At 42.5% G+C, this 22191-nt stretch overlaps 1 protein-coding gene across 2 annotated transcripts in view; it reads right to left on the minus strand.

Annotated features, from left to right (window-relative positions):
- SLF2 (SMC5/6 complex localization factor 2) overlaps positions 1-20537 on the minus strand; it is a 76226-nt gene extending 55689 nt beyond the window's left edge. The window contains exons 1-6 of one of the 2 annotated variants that reach the window (XM_088448697.1): positions 20019-20537; positions 16068-16111; positions 7883-8205; positions 7007-7076; positions 709-1388; positions 496-587 (exon numbers count right to left, since the gene is read on the minus strand). In XM_088448697.1, the coding sequence (XP_088304823.1) occupies positions 496-587; positions 709-1388; positions 7007-7076; positions 7883-8205; positions 16068-16111; positions 20019-20110 (1301 nt within the window). In that variant the 5' untranslated portion in view covers positions 20111-20537. The remainder of the gene's footprint in view (positions 1-495; positions 588-708; positions 1389-7006; positions 7077-7882; positions 8206-16067; positions 16112-20018) is intronic. The other variant, XM_088448698.1, reaches the window with a different exon arrangement.
- Positions 20538-22191: the final 1654 nt, after the last annotated feature.

The following is a 22191-nucleotide window of genomic DNA, read 5'->3' on the forward strand; positions in this document are numbered from 1 at the left end:
TGTCCGCAGAATTAAATTGTGCCATGACTAGTTGAACACAAGTCTGTATATTCCGTCGTCCGCCTCTAGGTCCCAAAAACTGCAGGGAGGGAGAAGGAAGACCCTAAACACTATTTTGCAGTCCCATTCTACCCCACTGGCTTTTTAGTCACATGACTAAGCTACTAGTAAAGAATTAATATTTCTGGACAACTGAGTCTTTCTGATTGGGCGTTCTGGACCTATTGCCAGGTTGAAAATTATCTGCATTCGATCGCTAAAGAAAATGTATTGACACCAGGCCTGACCTCCTTTGAGACATCACCGAGATTCCGGTTAGTCACTTTATTTCGCTAGTTTGCAAATTGTTGGGGAGAACAATACTATGCTATCCTCCTCTGCACTTCGGTGGACTGAATTAGATGCCTTGTCTTTTATGGTCATCCTGACAGTAAGGCATGGTATTATATATAGTTTGCGCAATCGATGTACAGAGTTGTAAATGGCCACACATACCTTTTGCTTTCCTCTCGCTCTTTTAAAAGACGATCCAGGTTGTTCATATATGGAGAGGGAGTTTGTAAAACTGGCTGTAAATTTCTAATTACCTTGAAAAAGGAAACAAAAATAAAAAACTTAACGGAATTTAAAACTAGAAACACAAAATCCTAATACCTTTGCTAGTAAAAGACACAGTCGCCACCAAAAAAAAAAAATCATCATACTTACTAAAGTTTTATGGTCAGGAGACTGTGATAAAGAAACAAAAGATAGGTCTACGTCACTCTGCGGGGTGGCTGGTGCTGGTTGTGTTGCCAACTGTAAAATCTCATCCAGGGGTTTGAGTGTCTCTTCATCATCACTGCTTGAGAGGAAACCAGGAAAAGACTCATCACTATCTAAACTATCCCAGTCAGTCCTGCGATGTGTTTCTTTAATAGGTCTCTTGAAGTTATCACGATAAGTGTCAATCGTAGATGGGCTATCAAGATCAGTAGAAACCCTGGGGATTGGAGATAATGTTCTGGTATCCGAGACTGCACCCGGGTTTGGTTCTTTCACAGAAAAAGAACAGTCTGATCTCATCAACTCATGTTTTTTTTCCTCTTCTAGTATTGTCAAATGTGAATCATAAGTAAATGGGTGTCCGGACTGTGATTGACGCAATGTCAATGGCGATGTGGCCTCAAAATCTAGACAATTCACAGCTTTTTGTTGTAGGACACCAACCCCTGTTTGGCTATATTCTGGCCTTGTGGTTTCAGAAGACAAATGCTTGAATGCTGAAGTGCTTGGTGCACAGTGACGAACGGTCTTCTTTCTTGAGAGCGAGTATTCCTTGCCTGAAGAGTTTGTGCTATTTTGTGAAAATAACTTGCGTTTAAGGGATGAATTACCATCTTCAGACTCTGCAATGGTAGAATAATGAATAGCAACTTCACCATCTTAATTCTTTTGCAGATTAGGTTCACATTTTACCAACTTCAATATATTAATTCAGCAAAGTGTAGAGCAAGATTTTTTATATATATATATATATATATATATATATATATATATATATATATATATATATATATATATATATATATATAGTAAGCAATCTTTCAGGGGGTATCAAACGAAGCCCAGAGGGGTGAAACCGGTTGGATACTGTGTGCTCATCACTAAGGAGAAAGCAGAGAACCTCTGCATTTAAATTGGCTGCACGAGCCGGACCGGAAGCTGCCTGGTTGCTCCATGCGCACTTAAGCAGTCGGGAGAGTACGGAGATACCAGGCGCAGAGAGTGCAGCAGAAGGACGCTGAGATGCTACACACCAGAGCACAGGCAGCGACGAAGAAACGGGGAATCTAACCTCCGCTAGAAAAAGAAAAGACCAGGTAACGCCAGTCAGTGTTAAGGTCTTACCACCTCACTCCATATTACAGGAGATGGAGCAACATCACGTATACATAGAATAACCGATCCTATTATTTATAGAACATATTTCAGCCATTTGGCTAATGGTTAACAATGTAGCAGGAGACAGAAGTTTTTATATACGCTATTTTCTGCTGTAAAAGGATTACAGATCCCTGGACATTATCTAAGCCGGTCAGGCTTAATTCTTTGCATCACAAGCAGATGCACTTTGTGTGTTGTGTGAATATATACACAGACACATTATATACTATTTTATCACTGATTGCAATTGTGCTTTTATTATATATGGTTGTTTATACATTTCCAGGTTCTTGGTATTTATTGTTATTTGTGAAACATTTTATTAAAACTTTGCTATAGAATAAATACATATATTAGCCATTTATTCAGAGTGGGAAATTTTCCCATTCTTTTTACTTTTCTTCCTTATACTATCTTTGTTTTAATTATCTTCCTTCCATTTAATCTTAAAGTGTTTTAGCGCCATAAGCATAGCTATAGCGTAAGGTGGGTACACACCTGACAGCTATATCTGCAGATGATGGTCGTTCATACACACTGAATGACCATCATCTGCATGCTGCAGCGGGTCGAGCCAGACTGGGGGCGGGTAGGGGTGTGGCCTAATCGTGGTAGGCGTGGCCACCTCAAGAGGAAAAAAAAAACATCTGCGACGCTGCGCGCTGGGGACACTGTGCCCCTCAGCCCGGCGCACAGACAATGGGTGGCGCGATCAGCCCCCCCTTTGGCATAGGAGATTGCTCGGGCTGCTGCCTTAGCAGCCTCAGACAGTCTCCCAGTGCAGCTCTGTCCATCGACAAGTGTGTACGGGCGATTAGCTGTGTACGGGCGATCTGCTGATTGCCCGTACACACTTGCCGATGGACAGATATGTCTGCAGACACATCTGTTCATTGGCTGTGCAGCACAGCCGACGCGATATGTCTGTGAACGACGTTGTTCACAGACATATCGTCTGTACACACTGGCCGACCGGGGCACGATATATTGGCCAATCAATTGATCGGCCAATATATCGGCCAGTGTGTACCCAGCATTAGTCTCTAGCTTTTTCTAGCTCTTATTGCAAAGGTACAGTATATCTGAACTTCTCCACCTTGAAAAAATTTTTTGGGGGGGATTTGTATAGTCAAGTTAAATCCTTTTCTCGAAGTCCAATTGGGAACACTGGATAGAATGGTACAAAATGTTATAAAGTGATTTGTATTGATTGGAGCTTGGGCACTTTCAAGAAAAGTTCTAGCTTCTCCCCTTTATAACATGGAAGCCAGCCAGACAGCAACAGTACTTTTCAAACAAAGCCCTGAGGACAGAGCCAGAAGTACTGGAGTACATGTGAGGAGCATTATAAATCTTATACCATCAAGCAAATGAATACAGTTTATGTCAGGAACAGCTACCCAATTAACACACCCATAAAGAAGTCTTTGACGAAACATGTTGGATGTATGGTGCAATACTGACCACTAGGAGGTGATATTGCTGCCAGGAGCTTCTACCCCTTAAGGCAAGGGCTGGGCAAAAGGCGGCCCTTCAGTTGTTGAACAACACATCCCAGCATGCCTTGCAACAGTTTTAGCATGGCTAAATAGAAAAACTATGGCAGGGCATGTTGGAATATGAAGTTCTACAACAGCAGGGGGGGGGGGGGGGGGCGCTTTGTGTCCCCCACCTCTTTAAAGGGGTAAAAGACAGCCAAAGGACACCTAATACCTTAAGTGGTTTGGACTGCACGCCTTGTGTGTCAAATTTAAGGTCATTTCATGAAGGTCTTTTTTATAATATATATCTCTATATCTATATATATATATCTTTATCTCTCTCTATATATATCTATATATACATACATACACATACATATACACACACACACACACAGGTTGAGTCTCCCATATCCAAATATTCCGAAATATGGAATATTTGTAGCATGTCTGAGAAAGTGAAATCTTTGCTTTCTGGTGGTTCAATGTACACAAACTTTGTTTCAAGCACCAATTATTAAAAATATAGTATAAAATAACCTTCAGGCTGTGTGTATAAGGTGTATTTGAAACATAAATGAGTTTCATGTACGTACACAAATTTTTTTTGATGCACAAAATTATAAAAAAAATAGTATAAAATTACCTTCAGGCTGTGTGCATAAGGTGTATATAACACATAAATGCATTCTGTGTTTAGATTTGGGTCCCATTCGTAAGATATTTCATTATTTTATGCAAAAATTCCAAAATACGGAATATTCAGATATCCAAAATACCCCTGGTCCCAAGCATTTTGGATATGGGAGACTCAACCTGTATTTTAATAATTGGAAAAACAGTTAAGCTGCTATTTTGACATTTTTCTGGTGTCTCTGGTATGAGGGTTTCGTTGCAGGATATGGCAAGTGAAGATTCCATCCACCTATACATCCTAAAAGATTTACACCAAATGGTACATTGCAATTTAATTAAAAAAGTGGGCAAAAACAACAGTGAAACTCCAGGCACTCTTAGGGGAGTTTGTGACAGCTATCTCTATATATTACATTTTTCTAATCTCTGTTGCTATAATGTGCAACTACAGTACAGTAAACAGTGTCCTCCCCAGGATCATTGCAGGTGCTTCTGAGCATGGGACCTACCAAGTCCAGGATGCAACCCCTGGAAACAATGATGCTCACACACGTCTGGAGTGGACAGGAGTCAAACATTCCAAAATATGAGCAAGCAGGTCGCTACCCCGATGATGGAGCTGGGCCTCTTTAAAGTTATGTAGACTGTTTCTCGGCTGGCCAGGTTGCCCACCCTGGTCTAATTTCAGTGAAAGTTAATTTTATGTTACCTCAGAAAGATTTTGTATTTTGTCCAGTTCTGTCTCATGTACATTTTAATTTTTTTTTTGTAACAATTACTAAGTTTATTTTAACTTTTTATTTTACTAGAATCAACTTTCAGCTTTAACTAATTTATGATAATAGAAAGATTTAGATTCATTATTCAACCTTATTCCTGGAATGGGACTTAATTTTAAATTTATCCAAATCTCCTGTTGCATCACATGGAATGGCCCAGGTACTAAAAAGGTACTCCGCCGCCCCCCGCCTCTATGTAACCCCTCCTAGCTCCACCTAACATCAGTTGTTTTTTAGTGCCGTAGGAGTAAGGCACGTTTATAGCTAATTAGAATTAGTTTTATTTTATTAAGGTTTTGTGAGTGCCTCAGTCCCTGTTTAAAGGGCTCAATGCACTGGCAGAGCAGGGCTTATTTAATTACCTACCTGCTCTGCTAAATTAGCTCCTAAAGCGGGGTCTCCGAGTCACTGTCTGTGTCCAGGGCCCTGCCTAAGCAAAAAAAGCAGGAGACAGTACCTGATAAAATGTATATCATGGAGTCATAACAAACCTTTTAAACTGAAATACTGCTATTCACATGCATTTGTTTCCAATATTAGCATTTACAAAAATACTAGTGTTGCCACCAATCTCTTCACCAGTATAGGGAACACTGATGTTTTTTAGACCAAATTTACTTTGAAAAAGCAGTGATTTTTTAAAATAATTTTTTATCAGTTTGGTTTCACTTTCTATGGAATGTTCCACCTATACTCCTGTGTCAGTCCACTAACCCATAGTCAAGTCTACAGTGTCGCCCAGATAGATATAGTTCCTCTTACATCCTATGTCTAGCTAAATTACACTGTCCACGACTGGCTACTTCTTAAGTTTTCTGGGAAGAACACCAAGTAAATATTGCATAGTTATCCGAACAAGCCTGAACGTGCTCATTTACTGAACGGACCCCTACATACTGTATGCCACTTTCCACAAAAACTATGCGGAAAGAATAAGAATTTTCACCTCATTAATGATACAGTAGTTGCTACACAGGTATTTTTGCATTAAACGTGATATCTCTTATTCAATCAACCTCATGTTTACACAGTCTAATGGAGGTACTACTGTAATTGGACAAAAGTGTTCACCTTGTATCCTCTGTATCCATTTCACAAATGGGTGACATGTAAAATGAAATTTTTTAGCAGTTTCCCAGGGGCACACACAAACACGCTAATACAAATAAACCACAGAGATCAATTTAATCACATACCCAGTGACTAAAGGTGCCTACACACTAGACGACTCGCAAAAGTTGCAATGTCGTCAACGATTTCCCTTGAATTCCCCCGGCAACTCCCCTGCACCGATAGACAAACGATATCTTGCATAAACTGTCCAAGCTGTAAAACTATCTGACCAATGACCTTAAACCTTGTTAACGAGATTGGCAGATCTTGCCTGCTGTAGGCAAGATCTGAAGATGCTACGTACGACCCGTGGGGACGCACATCAGCATCGTGAATGGACACGCACGACTTGGACATATTTCACTCGATTTGTTCTGATGTGTCAAAATTAGGCAAATCATGCAAAATATCGTCTAGTGTGTAAATATCGTCTAGTGTGTACGCACTTTAACCAGCTGAGTCAGACATTTTTTTAGGCGGAAATGATCACAATCTGACAACAGGAACCAATCCCTCCTTAATTTTAATTGTGAAGTGTCTCAGTGTTGTTCTAGTAAACACATTTGCTGCTAGTACTATGGGTAGGCAAAGGTCTTAAAAATAAAGTCCCCTTGGTTGACTTTTTTTTTATCCGCTTGTTGTATGTACAACATATATTTTCAAAACAGACTGTGCACACACAATGGCTCTACTGTACAGGACAATAGCTCCCCCGACCTATGAAAAATGATGCTGAATTAGCCACACCTGATGAGTCAGTAGCTGCGCCTTTCTGCACACAAAGGTTGTTAGGAACCTTTGCAGATGACCCTAAATCCTACCACAAATCCTTCCAACCTCCAATCCTCACCATCATGCATTGCAGGCAAGACTAATGAGTACTTATACTCCCACCTGCCATTTTATGAAGTGCTCCTCAAAACAAGTACGCAGAACATCTTGAAAAGTAGTGGAATGATAAACAAAGCATGAATCAATCCTGCTGAGCGATCCATGAACCAAATCACATCTGGCCTCAATATTGCTTCTTTTAGATCAACTATCATAGATAGAGAAACAAGGCTTCCTTACCTGTGAAATGTTTATCTGAAGAAGGCACCAAAGTGGAAATGGAGTTATTACTTACAGATGTCCCATTCACCTACAAATATAGATACAATAATAATAAAAAGAAAGCCTTACCAAAATAATTTCATTACATATAACAAAAAAGATTATAAAAGAATAGGGGAGGGGAGACTATAAAGCCACACCACAGGTTTAGGGATAACAAAACACACACACACACACAAATGCAACAAAAATTGATACCAAGAAAATGGAAAAATATGTCCCACCACTTAGAGGCTTTTTACATGACATACAAAGCCTTTGTCACAATGCTAAATATTAGAGGTTAGACCTTATAAGAGGAGAAAGGAAGTCTGCCAATCTGGCAAAGAAACCGATTTTATGCCAGCCCTTGCTTTAAAATAAGAGAATATAAGTAGTTTCTCGTACAAGGATTCAAGTAATGTTGCAAATGTGTTTTGGTTTCATACAATAGGGGTGATCTTACAAAAAATAAATGAAAAAAATGAAGCACCACCACAAAACACGAGTGACGCAAGAATAGTGACATTACCGCTGCGTTACACACATGCCCATACCTGTGGCATAAACTCGTTTGACCCCATTTTCAACAGACAAAAGTCTGGTGAATGGCTTTCCCTGGCTTTGTGTCTTCCGGTAGGAGTCAGGGAATGACAGTAAACCTGAACCTAAGATAAAAAGACTGTTCTTGCCCACTTATAGCAATCTGACCCTTCGTGTACAAAAACTTGTCATTCCACGGTGACTCTCTCCCCAAAAATGCCAACAAGCTCATAGTTTAATAAGAGAAAAGCTATCGGTGCATGGTGTGTACTGAGCGATAGCATCAACAGCTTTAGAATAATCTGAACATACTTTATACCCTCCTTTTTCTTCTAAATGAATCTGCGAGTTGAAAGGCAAGATTAGCCTCTTCATCACTATCCTTGGAGACAGTAAGCTCATGCCACATTTCGCACAGGAAACTTGAACGTTTCTTACAATTGCATTATTCTCTTTCCTTCCTCTTAGGAAGGCCTCCATGATTGGGCTCTTGCTGGGGGATGGTGCAGGGAACTGCCTCTGTCTCTTAGATGGGGTCGTTTCTTTAGTGCCACGAGAATCCTTACTTCGTGTCTGCATGTTAAGGAGCCGACTGCCGATAGACCCACTAAATGCAGAGTTAAATACATCTCTTTCTGTGGGAAGAAAAGTCTTAGGTAAGCTTAACAAGCAATGAAATAAAAAAAGTTATAATGGGGAAGGTTAGTCTATGGAAACACCCAAATTCTTGGGTACAATATCTTACTGGGGGGCATTGGATCACGGGCATACTTTAGGACTTAAAAGTGTTCTCCTAAGGCTTTTATTTCTAGGGTGATCCACTGCGCAAATTCCCCTGCCGCCCTGCACTGTGATGCAGCCGAAAGTTGTACCGCACTAACATTTCATACAAAAACATCAGCGCATTGCAGCTTATTGGACACATCACAGTGCCGGGCAGCATATGACTGGAGGCCAGTATAAAACGAAGGATGCATCTGCTGGCAGAACAGTCGAGTCACCACTGAACAGAGAAGAGATTGGACTGCGTTTCAGCGGCCATGTATTTTTTGCTTACTAGGCGTTCTGAGTAGACAGCTAGTCGGGCAATATCTGGGCAGGCTATCAGTCCAGCCAGCAAGTGTGGCAGTATCTGTGCAGCACTGCCATCTGTATCTAGCCAACCTGTGAGGCTGGCTATCTGCCCAGTCAGCAAGCAGGACAGTACCTGGGCACTATCTATGCAGCAATGCCATCTGTGTCTAGCCAGCCAGTGGAGCGATGTGTGTCCAAAAAGCATGTGGGGCAGAATCTGGGTGCTGTTAAAATGTTCTGGTGTCCAAAAAGCAATTGAGCAGTATCTGGGCAGTGCTGCAATCTGTGTCCAGCCAGCAAGTGGGGTTGGCTATCTGTATCCAAAATGCAAGTGGTACATTATCTGGGTGCTGTTAAAAAAATGTGTGTCCACAAAGCAAATTGTGTAGTATCTGGGAGCTGCTACAAAAAAAAAAAAAATAATAATCTGATGCCGATTTCACTAGATGGGCCAGATCCTACAGACTCGGATTATGAAAAGCTGCAGATAACTGGGCCCCTAAGAGGAGAATATAAATATATATAAATATATATATATATATATATATATATATATATATATATATATATATATATATATATATATATAGTTAACCTCAAGCTTAATGTAAGGTATTTCAACATTTCATTATTGCGAAGGCACCCACACAGCTGGCAAAATTATCTGGGGTGAACACTACTTAAATATTCAATGTTTTATGATTGGCCCTTTTCTAAACACCATACATGCAGGGAGTGGAGTTAGTATTTAAACCAAGCAGTGCCGGAGAGAATCACACAGAAACTGACAAAGAATGAGAAAAATTGCCCTCAGGAAAAAAAACCAAAAACTTAACTTTGATAACCTTTAAATCAAGAGAACTATAGCGTAAACGGGTTGGGTGCTCAGAGTCCCAAACATAGGTGTTGAGGGTCAAAATGAGCTGAAAGGATCAGTTTTGTTTTTGGACGAAAACCAGATTTAAAAAGAGAACCGTTCTCCAGTCTACGGGCACTGGTATGATCACACCTGTGATCATACCAACATATAAATGGCTTCACACAGCCCCTGGCACCCACAGGAAAACTTGTAATGAAGAAACGCCTCAGTGGTTTTCAGAGATTGATGGTATATCCCCGACCTATAAAAAAATTTCACCCATTATTATGAAGTGGAACTGAACCATTGTTTCCAGAAGAGCAACAGACAAGCTTCCACCAGAGTCGGAATCTGGTGGGCGGATTTCCCATCACACAGAATTTAGCTGAAGGCTTAGCCATCTGTTTCTTTGCTAAACAATTATATACAAAATAGAAGTTAATTAATTTATTGGCCCATTACAGGTGCATGTAAGGAAGGGGTTAAGCTAGACAAGAATAAAACAAAGTCCTTTAGCAAAATGCAATGGACCAGCAAGAGAGACTTGCATCCTATAGGTCAGGGATGGGGAACCTCAGGCCCGGGGGCCGTATAAGACCCTCGGAATCATTTGGTCTGGCCCTCTGAGCTTTTTCTGCTAGCCTCATTTATCTATCTAGCTGGGTGCCTAGAATGGCACACTACAGCCAGAATCTATGCAGCAGTGCCGCCTGGAGCGTCCTTAGGATGCTTGAGATGGTCACACCGCTGCCCTTACAGCTCCCCAGAGCATCCTCAGGATGTTCCGGGAATTGCTGCAATCAGCAGCGATTGTGGCTCCGTCGCCGTGTGACATTACACGGAGGGGGTGTGGCCTGCACCAGGCCCACAAATAATGTTATATGTATCAAAATGGCCCTTGGCAGAAAAAAGGTTCCCCACACCTGCTATAGGATAATAAAAATGCAGATATCTCAGCTACATATATATGGTAAGCCACCAGCCACTGCAAGGCCTCTCTGCTCTGGTGGTCCTACACTACGTGATAATAGCACCATTGCAGTGTGTTGGGGGAATTTGTTTAGCTTTTCCTTTGCTAAACAAGGCAAATTTCATCTATGATGTTCTACATGAACAGACTTTGCAATGTCAGAACCTGCAGTGCGACAGTACCAAAACCATTTTTGGAAGATTTAGGGGCAGGCCAAGGTCTCAAAAAAAGTTACATAAAGACATTCAAGAGTGGTGTCAAATTTTCCATCAGTATTTGGGATCGAAACGGTGGTGACCTTTTCCAATTTATCTGTTGGAAAAGTGTTTGTAAACTTTCCATAACCTGAAGCTTAAGTTCAGGTTTGGTCCATGCTTTGCAGAACAAATTGTTAAGCAAGGAGAGCAACTGCATTTATCTTTTAAACAGTGCACTTTCATTCCAAGCTGTGCTATATCTGCCACACTAAATCATCCACCCCAATGCATCTAGAAGAGTCAAAACTCCAATAATGACTGATTACTCCAAGAGCACATAGAATCAGACGACCCCAGAATGGTACAAATACAAAATCCTTAATTAGGCTGTGCTGATAGGCATTTGATAAAGATCTGTGGCAACATCTTCATCGTGTCTTTGAAATTTGAGATTTTGTGCCCACAGTCACTCACTTTGGGCCTGCAGATACCCCATTATAGCTATATCTCCCCTCAATCATCACCGATTGTTAAAGACTTACGAGGGACTCCTCTGCAAGTGTCTAGGGGTACTCGTAAGGCATGTCTACTGATCATTTATTATTTAATTTAGCCCTGGACCCCCCTCCTTAAAAATCCAACACAATTGGATACATTTTAAACAAATGTTAATATTTGATGGAAGTCAATTTGACAGCCTTTGCACATGATCTGGTAATCCTGTGGAGAGTCCTTGCATTGTAGACGAAATCTGTCTTTAAGATCAAAATTGAGAAATCAATGGCTTTGGAGGCATGTCCCCTTTGGGACGTGCCATGGGTTTTCACAGGTCAAAACTATACAATAAATATCTAGGGATCTATCTACCCCATAAAATAGGTGATTTATATGATCTTATTATAAATCACTTCATATTGTGTTCTCTTAAAGAACTTAAGGGATGGCGAAATCTTACGCTTCCCTTCTTGAGACGAGCAGATCTCATAAAAATGATTACCAACCCAAATATTCTATTGCCACTCCAGGTACTGCCCAACTCTGATGAAGGGATTCTTACTACAAGCTTTCATTCTTTTATTTTGAACAATAAGAAACCTAAAATCAGTATGGATACTCTGCAGAGATAGACAGAAAAATTTGGTATTAACTTCAAAGACTTAAAATTGTATACCCAGGCCGCAATCTACAGATACTTGAAAGACTGGTTACATAAACAAGAGGAATACGGAAATTCCTCCCTAGAACAACAAGTTTTGCCAAATCTGGACCTTACTTGTTTGCTTCTAGCACCTTTATAAATAAGACATCCCATATAACATTTTGGATAACACCCTGTTAACGACTTTTTGGAGGGTTTGGCAAAGTGTAAGGAATAAATAGAACCTCAACAGCCATCACACTTTGGGCTTCTTTTATCAACAAATGTTAATACATACCAGCGGCATATTTCATTTAGTATCGCAGCGATACAATGGTATTCAGCATAACTTACCTCGCCGGAGAGGTCCAGCGACGTCCCCCTTTTCAGCAGCATCCTCCGCTATGCTGCAAGCGATGGGCTTCTATGTCATGTGCATGCACGACGGTCAGTCCCTGCATGTACATGACAGTTTCACCCGGTGTGGCAGTGCCAGAAAGGCTGCCGACTGGTCCCCATTGCCAGCAATGGGGACAGTATTGCTCTAGTCATCTACAGAAATTGTACTGAAAGGATTGCATAACCCCTTTAGTGAGTGCTAAATGGGTTATGTATCATTGATAAATAAAGCCCTTTGGTTCTTCCACTATTGGCCAACCATGAATTTCATTCTGGCGCTGTTACATATCTATTCACTATGTGGAATAGGAAAGGTAAAGGAAACCACTTACGAAGTTTTAATATCTTAGAAGTCATAATCCGGCATTTTTCGCAAGTTCAACACTACATTCATAAGGGTCCTTACTCGTCACTGCCCTCATGATATATTTCTAATCAACTAGATATTGTATTACAAAGACACACAGGTACTGCCTAAATTATCTCCTCCTTACGCCAGAATTGACTGTTTTAGGTATTGACTCCTGCAACCAAATTTACAAAGGGAGCAAAAAAAAAAAAAAAAAAACTACAGTTGATAATTACTATAGCTGCAAAAAAAAAAAAATATCACAAAGCTGGGTTCGCGCCAGCCCCCTGACAAGGATAAACTATTTCTTCTCCTTCGCATAGATTGGCTTGAGGCCTCTATACATGAGGATAAAGTACATTACTTCTTTGAAATTTGGGAGAGTTTTATTGATACCGTCACCTCCGGTTAATTGCAGGGAATGGGATTGAAATGCCAGCGGCTATTTAGCCGCCGTTTCAAATACCGACAGCGGATGCCCGACATGAGGAGATCCCGACAGGGATAGGCAAGTATACTAACCCTCCCCTGTCTCCCCCCCCCCCCCTAACGCTCCCTTAGCTTTTGGTGCCTAACCCTAACCTCCCCCATTAGTGCCTAACCCTTACCCCCCCCCCAGGGGTGCCTAAACCTAACACCCCCTCCCCGCACTCTAAACCTAACCATCCCAGGGGTGCATAACCCTTATCTCCCCCCCCCAAAACTCCCTTCTAATATGCAAAATCAACCTGGTTTTGCCTATTAAAAGACTGCTACTTTAAAACATCGGGCAATCTCACACGGGACTCGCCAATGTTTCAAAGCCGCAGCCTATTACATTTACCCTTAAGAATCTGATTTCTAGGATTTTCCAACTCACATTTCCCACTAGAACCTAATTTTTTTCTTTTACGCTTGGCGATCCCTGTAGTCACTCACCACCAAAATAAACTTATTAGAGGGCCTTGGATTATTAGGATCTAAAAAACTTAAAAATTTGTTTTATTCAATCCATATTTTAGGATTTTAAAGGTTTTAAAAACTTTAATTTAGGAATATACGTTGTATGAAAATAAAACAAAACCACACAATATATCATTATGTATGAAACGCTGTGCATTTCTTATATATGAAAAACTATTCATTTGAAACTCCCATCATGAGGCTTAATGAAATTCAATACACCATTGTGTGAGAAACACTGTGCCATATATGAAAACTACTCATTGAAACTCCTAAGTTAGAACATTCCTACTTCTAACATGACACTAAGCAATGAAATACTTTGACAGGTTTTCAGGAGTAAAACCTCTTCTGTCTTCCGTTAAAATTAGCTTGAATGCGCTACAACTGCGCTCCACTTCATATGAGGTAAGGGGGTGTGAATTTCATGGCTGCTATTTCCATAGGACTCCAAGGCAGTGTTTCTTGCGCTCTCTCTCCAAAGAGAACAAGACCCACTTTTTCTTCTTGCCAGCAGAGCCTGCAACTACTTGGCTATGGATGGCAAAAACTGGTCCAGGACCCGACACTTCGTTTCTCACTTCCTGCACGAGTTGAAGCGCTTCTGTCATTGGGAGTTGCTTCTTCCAGCTTATTGATTGCACAATCTAGGTGTGAAAAGTAAAGTTGGCCACACATCTAAAGATTATCTGTCCAACCAGCCAACTAGTTGATTGGTTGGAATGAAAACCTGGTAAAGGGATGAAAGCAAATCACAATCAGCAATTTGCTCCCAAACGCCGGAAAATGGACAAAAACTGTTGTTTGAACATATTGTTTAGATCAAACATTTAACAAACTTGTCTGAACGTCCATTTTCATCTGTTATCTGGCAATTAGGAGCAAATTGGTGATCAGTTACTCCCATACCTTACCAGATTTTCATTCCAACCAATCAACTAGTTGGATGAAAGTTGGTCTAGTATGTGGCCAGCTTTAGCCTTTATGTAGCTCAACTCTGGTACAGCTGGCACTGAGCGTAATGCTCTTTGCATTTGCAATAGATTCATGTTCATCTAGTGCATCAATGACCTCCATGACGCTCTCATAGTTTTCTGCGTAATACATTGTGGCTGAGAGCCAAGTTCCCCCCCCAACATGTCACTACAGGTTGTGGAGGGAGAGGTATCAATGGAATATAACGATTCAACTCTGTGCTCTACGAAAAATCTTAACTGATGAAATTATCTTGTTGACTACAGAATTCTGCTCCCGAATTGCTTCATCAGTCTGCCCAGTGGAGTCTATGCGTTAGACAGGTGACATGGAGCATGCGAGGGTGGCAAGCCTTTACAGCCGCATTCAGCATGTAAGCTGCACTATCGTTCACGAACAAGCGTAACTTATCCTCTTTCTCTGCATCTGGCCACAGCCCCTGTAAGGCATCCCTCATTGCAATGGACACAATGGAGTGGCTGGTTTGTAGAAACTCCCGGCATAGGATGACATGCGGAATAGTCGATTCCTCACAAGTGAGCTTACTCATGATGGCGGCAATGTATCTGCCACAGGCATCCGTTGTATCATCCAAAACATAAATCAAAATGCACAGGGTGATGCTGGAACTGCCTGCTATCTTTTTCCACACATTTCCACAGTAAATGTATATACTGTAGTTTCAACTTAACAGAATTAGGTCTTTTTAGGTTCTTACAGTCAAAATAGGTAATTTTAGGTACTAACACCCAGATTAGGTCATTTTAGGTCCTGTAGAAATTAAGTATGGTATTCCCTGGTAGATAAAAGGAAACTGAAATTTTTAGTGTAATGGGAAAGGATTAGAACCTAAGAATCCTGGGCTTATATATCAGGAACGTTCTCTCAGCAGCCACCTGTCAACTTGCTGTTGATTGGAAAGAACCCCCCCTCCACCCATCATTCAATTATTTGTAGGGTCTGGCAAGTTTAGCGCATGGAGTTCATGACCAGTATTCTTACGAACTGCTCTAGGTCCTTTGACAAGGTTTTGGGTCCCTGGATCTCCTCCTTTCATGCTAGTTCCCCCTTCACTTGACTATTCTAAATATTGTGCCTTTCCCCAATTCCTTTTCCCTCCTGTTCTATGTTCTCTCCACATTTTCCCAAAATGCGTATCACAACATTATGTTATCATCCACTCAACCTCGCTTTTCAATTGATTATTTTAGTATCAGTGACCTATGGTTGGGCATTTTCTGCCAGATGCAGTGTACTGTGTTAACATTTAATAAACATGCCATTGAAAAAAAAATAAAAAAGTAACTGTTTTTATAAATATCCTGTACTTTATTTAAGTATGCTTTGAGATTGGGAAATGTGGAAAACTCATGTAACTAATAAAAGGGCCTGATAGAATGTATTAAAAAATAAGGGGAACATAGAGGGATGAAGGTGGTCAAATAAATTAGAGTAAGTGAATGGAAAGAAAAATATGTACTACCGTACTGTATCAACACCGAACTCAATTTTACGGAGGTAAAACAACAACAACAACTAGGTAGTAAAAAACAAACGCACACATTTGGTAACATAATTAATATAAAATGCATACCTGGCTTGCAAGATGGTTTGAAAAAGTCTGTTATCTGCTGGTTTCTTCAAAAAACAAACAAAGACAAATTACTTTAGAAAACTGTACACTGTAGCTTTTAATGTTTCATTAATATCAAGCAGGATTACATTCTCACTGTTACACATGTATATTTGTTTTACTCATACAGTAAAACACGGATTGTCTAAACAAATTAGGACTAATGGTGCAAAAACACGGTCAGGTTATCTAGGACGACATAAACGATAACGATATAGATTATCGTTAAATCATTTGTATCGTCCATTTTTTGACCCCTTCCAACCCCCAAACGATGGCCGATGCGCGGGCACGGATGGTCGATAACGACCAGAGCCCATGCATGCAAGTCCAACCTGGTCGATATCGACCAGGTTACTATAGGGACCCACAATCGTTGATCGTGGGTCGTTTAGTCAGTTGGGGGTTGGTGGTGTGCTGGATGATCGATATCGATCATCCAGCACATGCAGGACGATCAGACGATATCGTTATTGTTGTCTGAGCTGACCTTGTGTATGCACCATAAGGGTAGTTTGGATAGTCAGATTGTTAACTGATAATTCAACACATATTAAACTAAGGCCCGTATTCAATTAGAGGCGAAAAGGTTTCGTCTGTCTGACTTTCTGCCTCCTTTGCCTATTGCAGAGGGAAAAACTTTGTACGTGTCCCCGCTTTTCGCCCTATTCAACTCCAAACGACGCAAAAACATTAAGCGGCGAATGTGGAACAGGCGGAAAGTACTGTCAGAAGTGGGGAAGTCAGTCTGTACCCCCAAAAAAGATGCACTAACATAGGTAATCAATGTACATGTGTACCAATACCCCTAATAAAAGTGTTTGGGGTACTTAAGTAGTTTAAATTGCTTCTTATTAGAGTCTATGCAAAAGTGGTAAAGAATGGCATAAAGCAGTATTTTGTTGGTGAAAATAAGTAGTCCAGTCAAATTTGGGGTACTTGAAAATGGGTGCACGCATATTTAAATGTTTCTAAAGTGAACTTTAAAAAAAACCCGTCAAAAACGCAGCTGCTACATGCACCTGCAATCCCAAAAACATCTGACCCACCCTTGAAGACTCGCAAGAAGTCTATTTCGATAGTTTTTATGCTTGTCCCCCCACTTTTTACCCCAAAAATGAAAGTACTTTATTTGGTTGGTGTTAGTTTTTTTTTTTTGTGTGTGATAGTTTTGTCCTTTGGGGATGTGTGTCCAGGGTTCTGGGTCGTTTCCCCACGTTTGCACCCACAATGTGTAGGTCGACATGTTTGTTTTTTTTTTTTTTCTTTTTAGGTTGAGGCACTAGGAGGGACAGGTAAGGTAGGGTTAGGCACTGGGAGTGACTGTTAGGGTGAAGAGTAGGGTTAGAAAACAACATCAACCCAGAAAAATAAAACATTTTTGTGTCGACCATCCCCATGTCGACCTACATCCATGCAGATCTTGCGTGTCAACCCTTTGACTATCGATAAATTGGTGTCGACCCATTCAGTGTCAATCTAGTATACCCAACCCACCACAGTTACTACTGTTCCAAAACCATTCCAGTGTTCTCTGATCTGGTTTACAAGATAATGTATTACTTTCTATGCAGAGATTATTATTTTGAATTAAATTTATTTTAACAGCGCTACATATTATTGAAAACTTGTTAAATTACCTATAGATTTTCTAAATTACATCAAGGTCTCTGAACATAAATTACAGTCAAGCTTATCCCAGCACAGCATACGAGTGGTGGTGCCTCCCTTTGTATACACCTCTAACTTAAATACACCACTGGAACAGCTAAGTATATGTACAATCTTTTTCTGAGCCCGCAAGAGCCACTGTGTAAAATTTGAACACTATGCTGGAGTCAGAAAATGGCTCCCCCTGTGGTGACTGCAGATGTAGCCGTGAAGACAGAGTGGCAAAAAAGGGAGATAAATGCGCAAAGCGGCGTTTTCAAGATGCTGCGTCTCAGAGTGTCTGAGCCTGAAACTTAATACTGCTATGATACTAAAAGGGCTTTTAATATCATTGCCATTTTAAAATTTCAGAGTTGAATATGCAAGACGCAGCAGCTTACAAAAGGCGTCACTTAGTAAATTTGACCTCTAATCTCTTTTCAAAGGGCCTTGGCATTTTGTCTCTTTTTAAATAATTACAAAATATTAAGACTTGACAGGGGTCACAACACCTATTGTTGCTAAAGAAGTGACACAGACTAGCTGTAACAGGTCTCCTCACTGTGGGCCCCATATAACATTTACATTGAAGCTTAATACCAGCTGCATTTTTCGTTTAGTATCAGTGATAACATTAAAATGCCACTGGTATTCATCAATACTACCCTCTCCTGCAAGGACCAGCGAAGTCCTCCTCGTCGGTGAGGTCCTCCACTCAGCTGCTGGCAGCCTAACGCTGCCACCAACAGGCTTCTGTGTAATGCGCATGCACGACGGTCCATCTTCGAATGTGCATGGCACTTTTAACCCAGCGGGGACCCAGCAGTGCCTGGATGGCTTCGCTGAAGCCGGAAAGGCAGCGCTGGGTCCCCATTGCTGGCAGAGCCATGCAGTGGTAATCTTAGATTACTGCTGCTTGTTGAATAAAGAAAGGATGACGTAACCCCTTGTGGTGATGATCGCTCAGCCAATACACTTTTTATACCATTTATGAATTTTTTGCACTATCTTGACTGGCAGCAGCGCTCCTCCACCCAGGTTACTCCAGGAGCGCCATATTCAGCAGCAATTGCCTTTCTTTCCTAAACTTTTGACACTGACGCCCATTTTTCCATTTGTTATTTTGCTGCCTGTCCACATACTGAACCAAGTTCTGCTGACAGACCAGGCAGCAATTGGGAGATTTGCTGACACTAGGTCCAGTATTTCCTATAAAATGTATCTATTTATACTCTTAAGTTGCCCATCCATTACACGATGCGGGGACGACGGTACGATTACGACGCCGTCGTCTCCCTCGGGGTGAAGTGCATACACTGAACGGTTCAGACGTTCAGTGTATGCAGAGCAATCATCCCCGAACATGGCAACATGATGGCGGTCGTCAGGTTGACCGTCATGTTCGGGCGATGATTGATGTTAAAAACGACCAGTGGGCGCATCGCTGGTCGTTGTTAACCTTTTACTGCCCGATTTGCGGGCGATTACCAAGCGATGGAGCGTTAACGACCATCGTTATCGCTCCATCGCTAGGTTTAATCGCCTAGAGGATGGGCAACATTAGAAGGAATTCAATTCAACACGATGGTCACCAAGGGGTATATTTACTAAAGTGCTGGTTTTTAGAAGTGGAGATGTTGCCTATAGCAACTAGATTCTTGCTATTATGTTCTGGAAAGTGCTAGATAAATGTTAAGTAGAATCTGATTGGTTGCTATGGGCACATTCTCTACTTCTCAAACCCACATTTTAGGAAATACCCCCCCCCCACCCAAGAGTTTCCATAACAAATAGGATGAAGTCACTAAGCAACGAGACTACAATATTTTTTCCTCGCCGCCCCATTGAGGTGCGCAAGAGAGTCAGCAGAGACCGTCAATCATTGAAGACGTTATACGCAATCAGACATTGCGATGAAGCTAAGCGGCACAAATGCATTCCCCCTCATTGAATGGTGCAATGATATTTAAAAATTAAGTAATAATAATAGAAAATACCCTTCAGAATTTCTGACAACAGAAATAATAGTAATAAAGCTGCGGAACTACACATCCCAGCACGCCCCGTCATAGTCCCACAGCAGCTGGAGCACCACCCTGACTTAGGCAATTATTAGTGTTCCAGCTACGGTGGAACTATAAGTCCCAGGCTGTCTCAGTATTAGATGACAGCAGTTCCGAGTCTCTAGCTGCTTCCATGCTGCAGTAAGAGGACCCCAGTGACAATACTGGCTATAGGGCATGCAGGTGAGGGGGTTATTACCTGTCGTCCTGGGAACCCTCTCTCAGCTTGGAGAGTGCACCTTTCTGGGTGCCTGCCTTGGCTATCTGACACCGAGGGACGTGCCGTGTCATGCCCAGGTGAGATGTGTATCCTGGCCGGCCACAGCTGTCCGGGTTCCCGCCCAAATGTGGCTGACACTGAATCGCTTTCGTTTCCAGCGCCGCCTGACCCAGTCACAGGGCTTCCGGCTGGCCGGGACTACACACACAGCGCTTGCAATCGAGCGCAGAGATAATCGAACTTCCCCTGCTGGAAGCCGAGTGCCGATACATGTCGTTCCAGGTTGCCAGAAGGAAGTGCTGTGTCCTGCCTGTGGTATTAGGGAAGTAGATAGATCCCCTTCAATTTCTGTACATTGATGTCCCCAGCCAGTGTCCACCGTCATTTTCTACCATCCAAGTGGGCATAGATTGGAATACAATCATGTAGCGAGCCGAGGCCCCACCAGATAGATGGAGGCCCCACCAGAGTCTCTGGAGTGCGCCACTATTTAAAAGTTTGGCCGTCTGTTATAGCGTGGCGGGCGGCCAACTTTTTTTTTTTTTTAGTGGACTGTGTGGTCAGCGCCACGTGGAGGAAAGACTGTGTTACTGCATCTTTTATGTGCGTGTACTGTCCACTTCATGCCCATTGTGAAATGAAATAACCAACATCAGAGCCGGATTTAGACCTCATGGGGCCCTAGGCAAGATACCAGTTTTGGGCCCCCTCCCTCAAAGAATCCATAGCACTATATTTTAATTTCTGATTCATGCCCCTGTACAGCACCCTGAAGAAAAGGTCCGCTGTGACATTGAAACGTCGGCTATGTATGTATGGGTTGGGTATGGGATGCCGGCCCTTTCAATCCCGATAAGGTTAAGATACTGATACCTGTCAGTAAGTATCCTAACTCTACCCTTAAACCTAACCCTACCTCCCCGCAGCCTAAATAGCACTGACCCATCTCAGCACAGACCCTTCCCCTCACAGCATAAACCCCCTCTTTCCTCACATCACTGACCCCTCTCGGCACAGACCCTCCCTCCCCTCATAGCACAGCCCACCTCTTTTCTCACATCACTGACCCCTCTCAGCACAGACCCACCCTCCTCTCACAGCACAGACCCCCCTCCTCACAACAGTGACCCCTCTCAGCACAGACCCCCTCTTTCCCCTCACAGCAGAGCCCCTCTTTCCTCACATCAATGACCCCTCTCAGCACAGCCCCCCACTCACAGCACAAACCCCCTCTTTTGTTACATGACTGACCTCTCTCAGCACAGACTCCCCCCTCCCCACACAGCACAAACCCCCTTTCCTCACATCACTGACCCCTTCTTTCCTCAAATCACAGACCCCTCCTCTCAGCACAGACCCTTCCCCTCACAGCATAAACCTCCTCTTTCCTCACATCACTGACCCCTCTCGGCACAGAGCCCCCCTCCCCTCATAGCACAGCCCCCCTCTTTTCTCACATCACTGACCCCTCAGCACAGACCCCCCTTCCCCTCATAGCACAGCCCCCCTCTTTTCTCACATCACTGACCCCTCTCAGCACAGACCCACCCTCCTCACAACAGTGACCCCTCTCAGCACAGACCCCCTCTTTCCCCTCACAGCAGAGCCACTCTTTCCTCACATCAATGACCCCTCTCAGCACAGACCCCCACTCACAGCACAAACCCCCTCTTTTGTTACATGACTGACCTCTCAGCACAAACTCCCTCCTCCCCTCACAGCACAAACCCTCTTTCCTCACATCACTGACCCCTCTTTCCTCAAATCACTGACCCCTCTCAGAACAGACCCCCGCCCTCTCCTCTCAGCACAGACCCACTCCCTCCCCTCTCAGCACCCCTCTTTACTCACATCACTGACTCCTCGCAGCACAGCCCACCTCACAGCTCAGGCCGATTTCCCTTTATAGCACAGACCCCTCTCCCCTCTCACAGCACATTTCTCCCCTCCCCGCTACCTCCAGCAAACTTACCTGTCCTGCCAGAAAGGATCGAGTCGAGTGGCTCCGCCTCCTAGTAGGTATTATTGCGACATGACTTGATGACATCACGTTGCCTTCATTGAGCAGTACTCCTAAACGGGGAAGGGGGTGTACTCAGCCGGCAACATACTCAGCCCCCTCCTCCCCCCATCTGTTAAGGGCAGGGCTCTG

This window comes from Taudactylus pleione, unplaced genomic scaffold (assembly GCF_031769625.1).
Source record: "Taudactylus pleione unplaced genomic scaffold, aTauple2 ptg000464l, whole genome shotgun sequence".
Taxonomy (NCBI): domain Eukaryota; kingdom Metazoa; phylum Chordata; class Amphibia; order Anura; family Myobatrachidae; genus Taudactylus; species Taudactylus pleione.